Below are 12,087 nucleotides of genomic sequence, written 5' to 3' on the forward strand. Positions count from 1 at the left end.
TTTCTAGGAGACAAATGCTGTTCATGTGAATGTTGGTGCAGGTTCTTACCTGGAGGTTAATATCCCCATGACTGTGGGGGAGAATGGTAAGGCCTGTATACTACATAGTATGCGTCTGTACTGTATGTTTATATAGACTGGCATAAGTTGGACTAAGTTGTATATTGTTGTGATTGTTCAACATAAAGAGGCTATTTTAATTTAGCCATATATTATTTTTAGCACTTGTTCAAGTTAAAATACGATCCGTCAGCTTGCTGCATCAGAGTAATTCAAGAAGTAAGAAATTAATCCACTGCCTTTCGCTCATGGATGTGGTCGTGTTGCTGGCACAAGTCTGTAGTTGTCACCGTTGTATATCAGGGTTCTCATCCCTGGTTCTGGGGGTCTGGAATTCAGTTTTTAAATCTTTGTGATAAAGGAATACATTTGTCTAGTTAAACCTTAACTGGATCAGTGTAACCTCTCCCACGTGATGTTGTTCATAACATAAGGAGACAGAAAATTTCCAGACACAAATTGTCACAGCTGGAAATTCCTGCTGTTGAGACTTGCATTGGGACATGATGGTTACAGTTGACATTTGATCCATCTAGCTTGTTTTTTTCATAGTTAATTGAAATCTCATCCAGCTGCTTTTTGAAGGAAGCCAAATGAGGGTAAATCCCCTCAAAATCACGCCTGAGCAGCTTGTTCCATACTCTAACATACTTTACATAATAAAGTGCCTCCTCTTGTCAGTTTAAACACTTCCATATAATTTGTGCCACTGTCCTGTGTTTGACCAACCAATAACCTTTGCATGCTGTCAGTAAAGTATTATAAAATCAGACTCCCTTGATACTTGAAGAATAAATATTGACTGACATTTTAAAATTATATTGTTGAAAAAATTGTGAAAATATAAATATGCCAAGGATTTCCAGTGCTTAGTCTGCACATTTGTGGAAACAATTCAAGAACTATATTACTTACCAAATAATTGCTTATAAAATAGATTGTACTGCACTTGACTAGTTTAGCTTTATTTTGGCTCTATGAGCTATGTGAACTGGCATAATTGGACATTTGGGATCTCTTTATCATCAGTGGTTCATATAAAAAGCTCAAGAGACCCTGCCCTAGTGGAAATTCAAGGACTACTAATGTCTATTTTGTCTGTGTCCTTGTTACCGATTTCATTTTTTAACAGGATCTTTTTCAGAAATTAGTTCAATATACTGTAGTTAAAAGCTAGCCGTTGCTGCATTCCAGCAGCTGCAGATGGATTTGTGTTTTTTCAAAAGAAACCACTTTGGTGGTGGAGGAGGGGAGTCCCCATTAACTGTCAGGTGCTTTGAGTGCAGTGTCCAGAAAAGCGCTATATAAGTGAAAGCAATTATTATTATTATTATTATTATTATTATTATTATTAATTATACCTAAGTTATAATGAGAAGGACACTAATTTGAAGGACCGATGGTTGCAGTGGCATCAAGTGCTCAACATCCTTAACTTTGGAGGTGATTTAATCTTTTTTTGTGCAGAGTTTTGGAATATTTTTACAGTCATATTGTTGATTGGAAGCCACAGTTTATATCTGATTAAAATGAGCTTCCTATGTCTTCCTTTCCTTAGAATTTTTAAAGTCACTGTTAGGTATAAATTGCTTATGGCAGACTTTAGACGTTGTAAGTGATCCCCAGATCGCCGCACTACTGTAATCAAAGAAGTACTTGTGTAAAGCAGAATGATGGGGAAGGATGTGTTTGGCAACTCACAGGCTCAAGGATGTAGTATGTTCATGAACTTCTTAGTATACTTTGTTTCTCATTCCTGTTTTTTATGATTTCTGTCAATATAAAGATAATTTGTTACCATGTTAGAAAGGCTCCAGAATCTGAACTTACTATATAATGGTGTGGAAGTGCATGGTTCAAATTTTTTTGGTACTGGTACCTGAACTTTGACCATGTTTTCTCTTGTCTGTATAACTGATGTATATATCACATGTATCGGTAATTGTAAAAAATAAATCTAGCAGTAAACCTTTACCACCCAGCCTGCTTCCATATAAACTGGGATTTTCTGTGATACTTGACATTAGTGCTAAATGGGACCATTCTCAGTATCAATAATAATCTATTGGACATGATATTGACATATTGTTACTTTGGTTGTGTACCATTCTTCTGCCATTATGTGAGCTCTCAAAACCTCATTGGAAATAGAGGATTGTTGTGTTTCTTCTGATTTGCTGATGGCGACAAATGTGTTTCCTTTCTTATCTGTTTCTGCAGGCTACTCGCCCACAATTAAAGGTCAGCTCCTACATGTGGATACGACCAGCAGCATGCAGTATCGAACTCTCCTGGAAGCAGAAATGCTTGCTGTGAGTAAAGCTAGAGAAAAGTGTCCTTTTCAAGCCTTTTCATGTTTTTCAAATGTCTACGTAGTAGATGTGCCAATTAGAATATACTGTAGTGCAGCCAGTGATCTGTTCTTATTTTTCACTCCAGCCAGGGCTTGACTGCTCTGTTCCTTTAAGTTGGGTTTTTAAGTATGTTGTAAGTTTATTTTAAAGCCCCTATAACACCACTAGCAGTTTTCAGTATCTTTTTACCACTAATATGCCTTTTAATATAAGAGAAAACAGTTGTGTGGTGTACCTTTTCTTCCTCTTAGTAGAATTGCGGTTTTTGTCTCTAAAGAAAGCTAACAAAAGCATAGAAAATCCCTGGTCCCTTCCAATTCAGAAGTCATTTTATGTGATCTTCACAAATGGAAATGCAGAAATGCAGGTGTTAACTGTTGAAAGTCAACTTTCCATTTTTGACAAAATGAATATACTTTGACAAGCCTTTAAAGAGTCCTTTGAAAGACAAATCAACTACAAATACATTTTAAAGGCTTTAACTTTTAGGTTAAAGATATTCAGCCCTTTTTTCCCTTTGAGCTCATTCATGTAATTCAAAGTGTTTGGTTTGCCCAGAAATACTAACACCTGTGTAATAAGAAGTGTGGAGGTTGGCGGCTTCACAGACAATTAAAAAAGGTTGAATAGCAGTCCTGATCCCACTAATTATTGTTTTTTTTTTGTTTTCTGTACAAGGCTGGAAAGGTTATCTTTTTTTTTTCTGCAAGAAGCATATGGCTGAACATGAGCCACAAGTGATTAATGAGAGCCCAGCTTACACAATGACATAGTGATGATGCGTAGAAGATGATTTTTAAAAAACAAAGATATTAAATCAGAGGGAAGCCTAACAAGCCTTCTGTTGCGCACAGCAGGGTTGTTTGAGTTAATAGTCAGAAGCGCCATGCCACATCTTCCTTATCTGGGTTTGTGGATTCATAAGCTCAGACATTCGTAGCCTCTGATATTGCTGCTTCTTGTGTTAGAGAAAAACGTCTAAGTGGATTTAGAAATACTCAACTTCAGCTGCAAGTTTATTCCGCAAGCTGAGCCATATAATTTGGATGTTGCTTTCATTTTTCATTTAGAATGGAAGTACATAAGGAAGCTTGCAAAGGAGGAGGTAATTCTGATGGTGAAGTTTGTCTGGTTGGCAGTAGATAATCAATCCAAGTATCGTATCCAGCTGTAGCAGTGTGTTTGGGATTCAATTGCATGACTGAGGAGCTTGTTCCAGTTTTCCCACAAGCCTTTGTGTAAAGAAATGCCTCCTGTTCTGTACTTAAAGCTCTTACCCACAGTTTTCATCTCTGTCCTTGACAAACATCAACAGTGGTTTACTGTTGATTTTGATGAAGTTCGTAGAATTGGTGAGCTTTGTCCATGCCTTGATGATTTTGAGGTACTTGAATTAGGTACCTTCACAGTCCTCTCTGTTGGAGACTAAAGAAAGTTAAGTTCTTTTAGCCTGCCACTAGAGGACTTTTCTTTGAGCCTGTGAATGTAACTGGTCACTCTTTTCAGGACTGATTCCAGAGCAGCATTTTTTTTATATCATGGTGTCTGAAAATTGTACCCAATACAATAGTTTCCCACTCCTGGAAATGGAGTACTCCTGTATCTTTTGGTTTTCACTCCCTCTGAACATAGTTAATTTGTCTCATCACGCTCTTAAATTGAGCTGTCTGCTTGTTTTAATGTTTGTACCATTTGTTTTTAAAAAACAAAACTTTATTAAAAATGAAACCTGTACAAGGTACTGGAAGTGCCTTTAAAACTCAGAATGTACAGGAGGCCCTTCTTTACACAAAGCATTGTGAAAGTATGGGACAAACTACCCAGCCATGCTGTTGAAGCTGATACGCTGACTTCTTTCAAGAAGAATTGGATGAGAGCCTTTGATTTAGCCACTAGCAATCAGACAGTATAGAATGGCTGAAAAGTAGCATGCAGACATGCAGAGTGCTACATCACATGTCGACTGTTAGATTTTGCCCAGTCTTGATTTTTGTATAAACCTTTTTGATTTCCCTTGGCACCTTCTACAGTTTTCAGTTTCCCTTTATTTGGTTTAATCTGCAAAATATACTATTTTCTTCCCTATACCATGTTGATTTTAATAAATCAGGTCTCCGTTTTATTTTAGGTTTACCTTGACCTTTTCATCTGATTTTGTCTGCAGTTTCACGTTAATGCCAGCTATCCAAGAATCTGGAACATGCCTCAGGCCTGGCAGTGTGAAATTGAGGTCTATAAAGCAACTTATCATTTCATCTATGCTCAGAAAAACTTTTTCACAGGTAGGTCATGTATACTGTATATGGAATCAGTTTAAATTCTAGTGGATTAGAAGAATAAAGATCCTGTCTCTAACTGTTGTTTATTACATACTATCATGAAGTCATTATTCTAAGATGGAGAGTCATTGTTTTGCAGTATTGATCTCTAGCACGTGCTGTACATTTGCTCAAATCTTGATAAAGATATTGGATGAGTCACATATTGGATGAGTCACTTTTATGTGAGGAGATGGTACAGATATTTCAGCAGTATTATGGTCTTTGTCTACATGTATCAGAGTTATTTTGAATGAGGGAAATATTTTAATTTTTAAAAAGCCCTGCCAGAGTGTGGCACAAGAGTACATTCCACATGGCTCTCCTGCCCTTCTCACACATTAGAGTGGTTAACAAATATAAAAGTGTGTAATACTTGGTCTGAAATCAAATATTCCAAATTTTCCATGTGTTTTCGTCTTGAGTTATTTGGAGATGAACTTCAGTATCATGGCTCTTATCTTTTAAAAGGCCCATATTTAATTATGAACTTTGATAATCAAAAGTTTCAACCAGCATTTAATTATGCAGGTAGCCTCTACATTTATTTCATTGCTTTACAAAGATTTCATTTGCAGTATTTGGAGCTGTGGATATTAATCATCGGCACAATGTTAAGAATAGTGAGCTTTTTCTGTAATTTTAAACAGACCATCAGTGTTGATGAGCATCACTGCATCTGTCCTTCTCTTTCTAGTATTTATGTTTTAATTTGGTATGGACAGTAAACTAACCTTCAGTCTTTAGAATTGATCTTAATTCTCAGTATGCCCAGCCAAATCCGCACCCCTACCCACATGTTTTTGTGTGTGGCACATTAACAACTTAAAAGGCAGCTGGTTGTTTTTTTGGGGGGCACTTTTCACTAAAAGTGTTAGTGACCATTGCTCATTTTTAAAATTTAATCCACTTGGCATAAGAAACAATTAGTGAGGCCAGCCCTCTGTGTGGCCTAGATTTACTATAGTGTAAAAACAACATAATGCTCTTTAATCCCATATTTGTGTTTTGATGTAGTTTCCTTTCTTTTTCACAGTGCCTATATGTCTCCTTTACGTCGATGATATTATGTTTATTGGTTTTCAATTGGTTTATTGGAGTCTTTGCATTCTAATGCATAGCAATATTCGGGGTCTTTTAGGGTTTTCAGCCAGGTTATGTCTAGTGCTTTTTCTTTCACAAGGGTACAGTTTCAAGTTTCTTTCTGTCACCTACAGTCCCTAAATAGCATTTTTAATTCTGTTTGTGTATTTAAATACATAAAGAAATTGAACAGGTTCAATATTGAGCATAGTTCCAGTGAGGAATCCTCACTGGGTCCTGGATAGAGTTCAGTGTTTTTGCCTTGAAACTGTGCTCTAATCCCGGACATCGTCAAATTATGGCCTGTGGTGGTTTATTATTACCTTGTGGGTGTTCAGTGTCCTGTCATTAAAGTCCATTTGTCCTGCCATGTTGTTGAAGCCAATACCCTGGCTTCTTTCAAGAAATGGCCCCTTTGCAACGTTTCTTATGTTCTTAATTAGGTCCCTACAGTGCAATTTTTTGTACTTTGTCTCATTGTCATTTACACCTATGAAACAAGGTCTGCAGCCTCTTTCTGTCAATATTTCTACTTGAATCCTTGTGATTTGCTGAAAGGGACTGTGGTGGTTTTAAAAGCATTTCTGAATTAAATAAATTAATTCTTTCTTTGATTTACAGCAATGAAAAAACTAAAGACAAAAGTGCGAAGTGAATACTTTTCCTTTAGAAAAGGGACAGACGGTACCTTTAGTTTTGAGCATTAGTGTAATCTAGAAGGTCCTGCCCATGTTAGTATTCATAACTGTAGTCTTGTTATTTTTTCTTAAAGCTTCCCCGTGGATCAGTCACCTACTAAATTAAATAGTCTTTAATCTGTAGAGGGCTGCATAAAAATAAATCACGAGCTCAAAAGGTACATTGGCTTTGGCTGATGATACGTTAATAGATTTTTTTTAATTATGAAATTGAAAAATTCATTTCCTGGAACAGACGTCGCATTTAGAGCATGTCCCTATGGTTACCACGTTCATTAAAAACTTTAATTTCCTCCTTAAATTTTTACAATGAGGGTTCATTTTGGTTTGTTAGAAGATGGGAATCTTTGCATTCATTTAGTCTTGTGACAGGACACAATTGAAATAATATATTTATTAATTTAACATTGACTTACAATTTGCTGCTCATCAAACTCTCAATGGTGACTTTAGACAAAACACTATCCTTTAATGACTCTGTTGTCATCATACCAGTACTTTCCAAATTAGAGAGAGGTCTTACAGTTGATTTCCGTGGTTACTTGTGTTTTGCTCCTTATTTGAGTTTCCATTTGTTCCTTGTAGAACCCCTGAAAATAATTTTAAAGGCTATAGAAATATTTTCTTGCCGAAAGAGCAAACTAGCAGTCGTTGCTATTCATCTGTCTTGAAAAAGCCAGTGCTTTGGTCATGCCATTATAATGCCTGAAGAATTTCATAAAAAGATACCAATGAAGATACCATTGGTATCTTCAGATAATTTAAAATGGTTTAAATGACAACTTTCAGGAAAGCACAGCCAATCGGTGTAAGTGTAGAAATCCTAGGAAAAAATAAATAAAATTATAATTACAGGAGAAGGGGGCAGTGGGAAATGTACACGGAACAATCCGACGGGCTCTGTTCTACATTTTATATTTTGCAATTGAAAACAGAGCAGTAAAAAACAAGTAAAAATACCACAGGTGGCTACCCTTCCTGCTATCCCATTACTCACTAGTTTGAATACTGTTGCCTTTGGGCTGTTCTTAGTCTCATGGGGCAGTCTCCTTACAGTGTCATTGTTTCAGGCTTCTTATGACAAACATTTTGCTGCCAGTCAAAGTTCAGGTCAGGTTCAGGCTTTATTTTGACACTCTGACAGGTGTTTATTGGGTAATGGAAGGTCTGTGTAATCACTTGACATGGTCTGTCAAAAAAAAGGGCTTTTGAAAAGACAAAGCAGAAAACTCAATCTTTGCACAACACTGAAAATCAAGAGTTGCTTGAAACGTTTTGAGAAGTTGCACAGGGTGGTGTATTTAGTTTGACAATAGTGAGAACTGTCTAGGTAAGCACACTGCTGGGCAAAAGGTAGAGGTTAATTCCATGGTGAAAAGTAAAAACTAAGAATAACATGCTTTTCAGTGTGGAATTTTCTTCAATATGTGATATGTGAACATGAGATAAATAAAATGAATCATAGTTATCAATTTTGTTTTTTGAGGTTTTATTCTGATTGAGTGTTTGTTCCTGTCTTTGAAGACCTGATACAGGACTGGGCGAGCGATAGCGCACCTGACATCTACTCCTTTGTGCCATACTCCTGGAAGTTCAAAGTTATGTTCTATCACTTTGAAATGATCTGGGCAGCAAATCAGCACAACTGGATCGATTGCTCTACCAAGCAGCAAGAAAATGGTAAGTCAGTGTTAGCACAACAGATCTGTGCTGTAGAGCTCTTTTACAGCTGCTCACACAGGACACTTAGGTGAGTACATCTTGTCTCATAATTATGGCAAATCTGTTGGTCCTGAAAAGAGCAGCTTTCTTGTTGCTAATTGCCTGAATTATGTTCAAAACAAAATGGCACTTGATTCAAAAGCATGAACTATATTCAGTCTCCTTTGAAGATAAAAAATTAAATTCTGTTTTGAGCTCCGACCAGAACAATCTTTTAATCAGCTGATGATGATGATTCTTGTCCATTGGAAGGCTACTGGAGAAGAAACTGTTGTTATGCCCTTCATCAAGATGAGATAATACCAGACTTGCCTGGTATATGACTGGAAGCTGTGGTCTCGGTCATTAGGTGGTAATGATGCATATCCCTCAGGTTGTTACTTGTTACATCACAACTCTTCACTTGTTAATATGCTTATATTTGTTGAGCTAATTTTTGCTCAGGATATCTAAAAACTGGCTGCTTAATAACATGTTCCAGAAACCTGAATCCATGCAAATAAGGCGATTCATTTTCAAAAGCATTTACATTTCTAAATGATTGCAGATGGTGTCCTGGGATTGTGAGTGGAAGGGATGCTGGAAATTTATTTCCCACCATTATTAAATGAAAATGAAATAAACGTGATCTGTTTTACACTGGTCTGCTTGGGAAATGTGCTTCAGGATGTTAACAGATTGGTTTATTCAATGCATAAAGGTATTAGAGATCATTAGGCATTTGATATAATGCAAAAATCTTTAGCAGCTATTTAATATGCACTGAAATTAACTACAGAAATAATGCATCGAAACTCAAAAATAGTCTTGTTGATGAGTTTACATGTGCTTTTGTTTCATTTTTGTAAACCCCTGGAGGTTGGGGAATAATTGTACAGGTGTGTGACTACATTATTGAAATGAATGGCGCAAGATTAAGCAGTATATAATCTTGATATGAATAAAAGGATTCCATTTTTTCCTAGATCTAAATTTTGTTTCAACATTTTTAAATCAAAACTAGACATTTTTTAGTGCCCTGAATCTAGTGCTTCCCTCTGTTGGAAGAACAAGTAGGACAAGTTGTGAAGCTGATTTTGGACCACCAGTTGTGTCCTTACTGGGGAAAAAAAACGCTACCTCACTGTGGTGGAACAAGAAGTTTAGGATAGATTATCCTAAGAAAAGTATCCTGGTTTTGCCTGTGCTGTAGAAGTTGAATGGCTTTTATGCCATAACTCTAGAGTCTGAGGCACATGTAACAGTGGTCATTAAAATGAAACTTTTGTTTCTTGTAATCAAATTAATTTTAGTTTGAAGCTTGAATTTTTGTTTTACCCCCTTTCACATGGTTTCCAGCAGTTGTTAATGTGAGCTGTGGGCAAGCTTTTATGAGTTTTCTTTCGTGTGTAGTTTGTTTAAAACGGTATATAACATGGTAAAGTCAAAGAGTTTCATTACTTGTCTGCTGTCCTGTATTAATGTGCTCAGAATTGGGACTTGAGATTTATTTTTACTCTGAATGACCCTCGTGTTCTCTCTTTGCAGGAAATAACAATTATGTTCTTTTTATTTTATAGTTTATCTTGCTGCCTGTGGAGAAACCCTCAATATTGATTTCACTTTGCCTTTTAATGAGTTTGTTCCAACTACTTGCAACACCAAGTTCTCTTTGAGAGTAAGTAGCCTATACCCTCTTTTCAAGCAAGTTGATATTGGATGTAATAGAGAAGAGAACACGTTTGTATGTTTGCTTTAGATTGACTTTTTAAATGTTGCAGTTGCAGTTGTATTTGATATTCTTATTTATGACATTTGTCCAAATATTCTTTAATGTTGTTATTATTCTCATGTTTCTGTGTTTCTTTGCCTATTGTAATAGAGAAACACTGTTTAATTCACTTGCCCAGATTATTATTGCTGCTAAATACAGTATGTGTAGTATGGGCAATCAGCATGAGGTTTCCTTTTCCAAAGTTAGAGACCGTGTAAGTAGTTAGAATCATTTACAAAATTTTGCTCAGTGATTTATTGTTGAGCTCTAGCATTTTAAACTGTTAATTCTACTTGCACTGCTTTGTACATTTACCACACGCATTTCATACTAGGCAGAAGATACCGATCTCCAGTTATCGCTGCCAGAATGTCACCCAAGCAGATACTCCCTCCTTACCCTGGTGAAAGATTACCAGCCAAACAAAATCCCTCCAGAGGCCTGCATTTCTTCTGAGAGCCAGCACGGGGCGAAACCAGGGAAACCACGTTGGAGAAACATTACCCAGTCCGAGTGAGTATCACTGACTGCAGTTTGGTTGGAATACAAGCAATGTTACAAATAAGAGGAGGCTACTCACTCAACATCTTACCTGTTTGGTGGTTAGTAGGTAATTGATCAAAGGATCTCATTCTTGAAAAAAGTCAAGATACTGACTTCAACGACATGGCTGGCCAGCCTGTTCCATACTCCCACAATCCACTGGGAGAAGAAGTTCTTCTTCTTCTTAGTTCAAATGCACTTCCTTGTGGTTTTTCACTTGTCCTCTCGTTCATCTTTCTGAAGACGTCTGGGTTTAGTGTGTATTTGTTTCGGGTCCCCTTGTGGTTTTCTCTGTTCAGTACTGAAAAGGTCCAGCTGATTCCAATATATTTTTATTTAAATGACCTTAATTGTACCCAGTATTCTAAATGGGGCTTTGCTAGTGCATTATACATAACATCCATTGATTTCAATTCTACACTTTTTATTTTTTGCCTTTTTTGTTGCTTGCACTCAGTGTCTAGACTGTAGAGGATAATAAGCGATGTCTTTTTCAAATATGCCTTCTTCTATAATAAGTGGTCCCCGTTTTGTATTTATCATTTGTTTTTTCTACCCAAAACAATGCGCTGCTCTTATCTCCATTAACCAGGATGAGCCAGTGCTCTCCCAGTCTTGAATGTCTAAATCTTATTTTAATCTAATGTTTCTACAGTGGCTTGCTAATCCTCCTTTTTTGGTATAGTGTGCAAAAATGACCGGTTTGAAGGACCAAAGTATATGTCACCCACGGTTGTTTCCTTTGATTTACCTTTAACTTTCTGCTTGGGTCTAATTGCTGCTGTATCGCCAAAAAGACTTAACTTTAATAGATAATGGGGTGCCACAAAAGCCAAACTAATATGAAAAAGACACCCCAGTTGTTAAACTACGTATGAAAATCCACAGTAATTAGGGAAAGAGGCCTTTTCTTTTCCCCTATGTGATGGATTTCTGCTACTGTAAGTAAAAGCGATGAAAACTGAAATACAGGTGAAATGCTGACAGTTGTGGTGGATGTCTTTGAATGTTTAGAGCTGGCTGGGTTGACTGCTGGAGTGTTCCAAATTTTATGCTCACGATTGACTACACTTGGCATCCTATTTATCCTCAGAAGGCCGACGAACAATTAAAGCAATCCTGTGAGTATTTTGAGCCCGATTCGTGTTTTGTAATGAATAGTGAAGATCCATCAACTACAGAGAAGACATCCAAGATCATCTACATTTGCATTTATCGATCCCATGCCATTATAGAAGTGTTCATTTTATTAATCCGTGATATTGTTTAGCTTTTTAGATGGAAGGCTATATGGTAAAAACTGTAACTGATGATTGATAATTACTGATTTGTTTGGCTGTTTAGTCACCTTTAAGCAAAGTGACTTGCATTTAGGCCCATTACACAGTATTTACCGGGACAAAGGTACCACAGCAATGTCTAACCTGGGAATTGAACCCAAAACCTTCATGGTACACAACTCGGAACCCTATCCACTGCTGCCCAAACCTTATTTTCTTTTAGAAAAGTCTTTACTAAATACGATGACGAAGTTTTTATTTATTGTTTATTTTTTT

General features: G+C 36.7%; 1 protein-coding gene across 11 annotated transcripts in view; it reads left to right on the forward strand.

The window, feature by feature from the left end:
- Window positions 1–12,087, forward strand: part of bltp1 (bridge-like lipid transfer protein family member 1) — a 117,500-nt gene that overhangs the window by 23,926 nt on the left and 81,487 nt on the right. For all 11 annotated transcript variants that reach the window (XM_088637201.1, XM_088637223.1, XM_088637233.1 and 8 more), the window contains exons 12-18: window positions 8–86; window positions 2,281–2,372; window positions 4,579–4,696; window positions 8,038–8,193; window positions 9,795–9,892; window positions 10,323–10,501; window positions 11,546–11,652. In XM_088637201.1, the coding sequence (XP_088493327.1) occupies window positions 8–86; window positions 2,281–2,372; window positions 4,579–4,696; window positions 8,038–8,193; window positions 9,795–9,892; window positions 10,323–10,501; window positions 11,546–11,652 (829 nt within the window). The remainder of the gene's footprint in view (window positions 1–7; window positions 87–2,280; window positions 2,373–4,578; window positions 4,697–8,037; window positions 8,194–9,794; window positions 9,893–10,322; window positions 10,502–11,545; window positions 11,653–12,087) is intronic.

Source organism: Lepisosteus platostomus, chromosome 1 (genome assembly GCF_059453375.1).
Source record: "Lepisosteus platostomus isolate fLepPlt1 chromosome 1, fLepPlt1.hap1, whole genome shotgun sequence".
In the NCBI taxonomy this organism is placed as follows: Eukaryota; Metazoa; Chordata; class Actinopteri; order Semionotiformes; family Lepisosteidae; genus Lepisosteus; species Lepisosteus platostomus.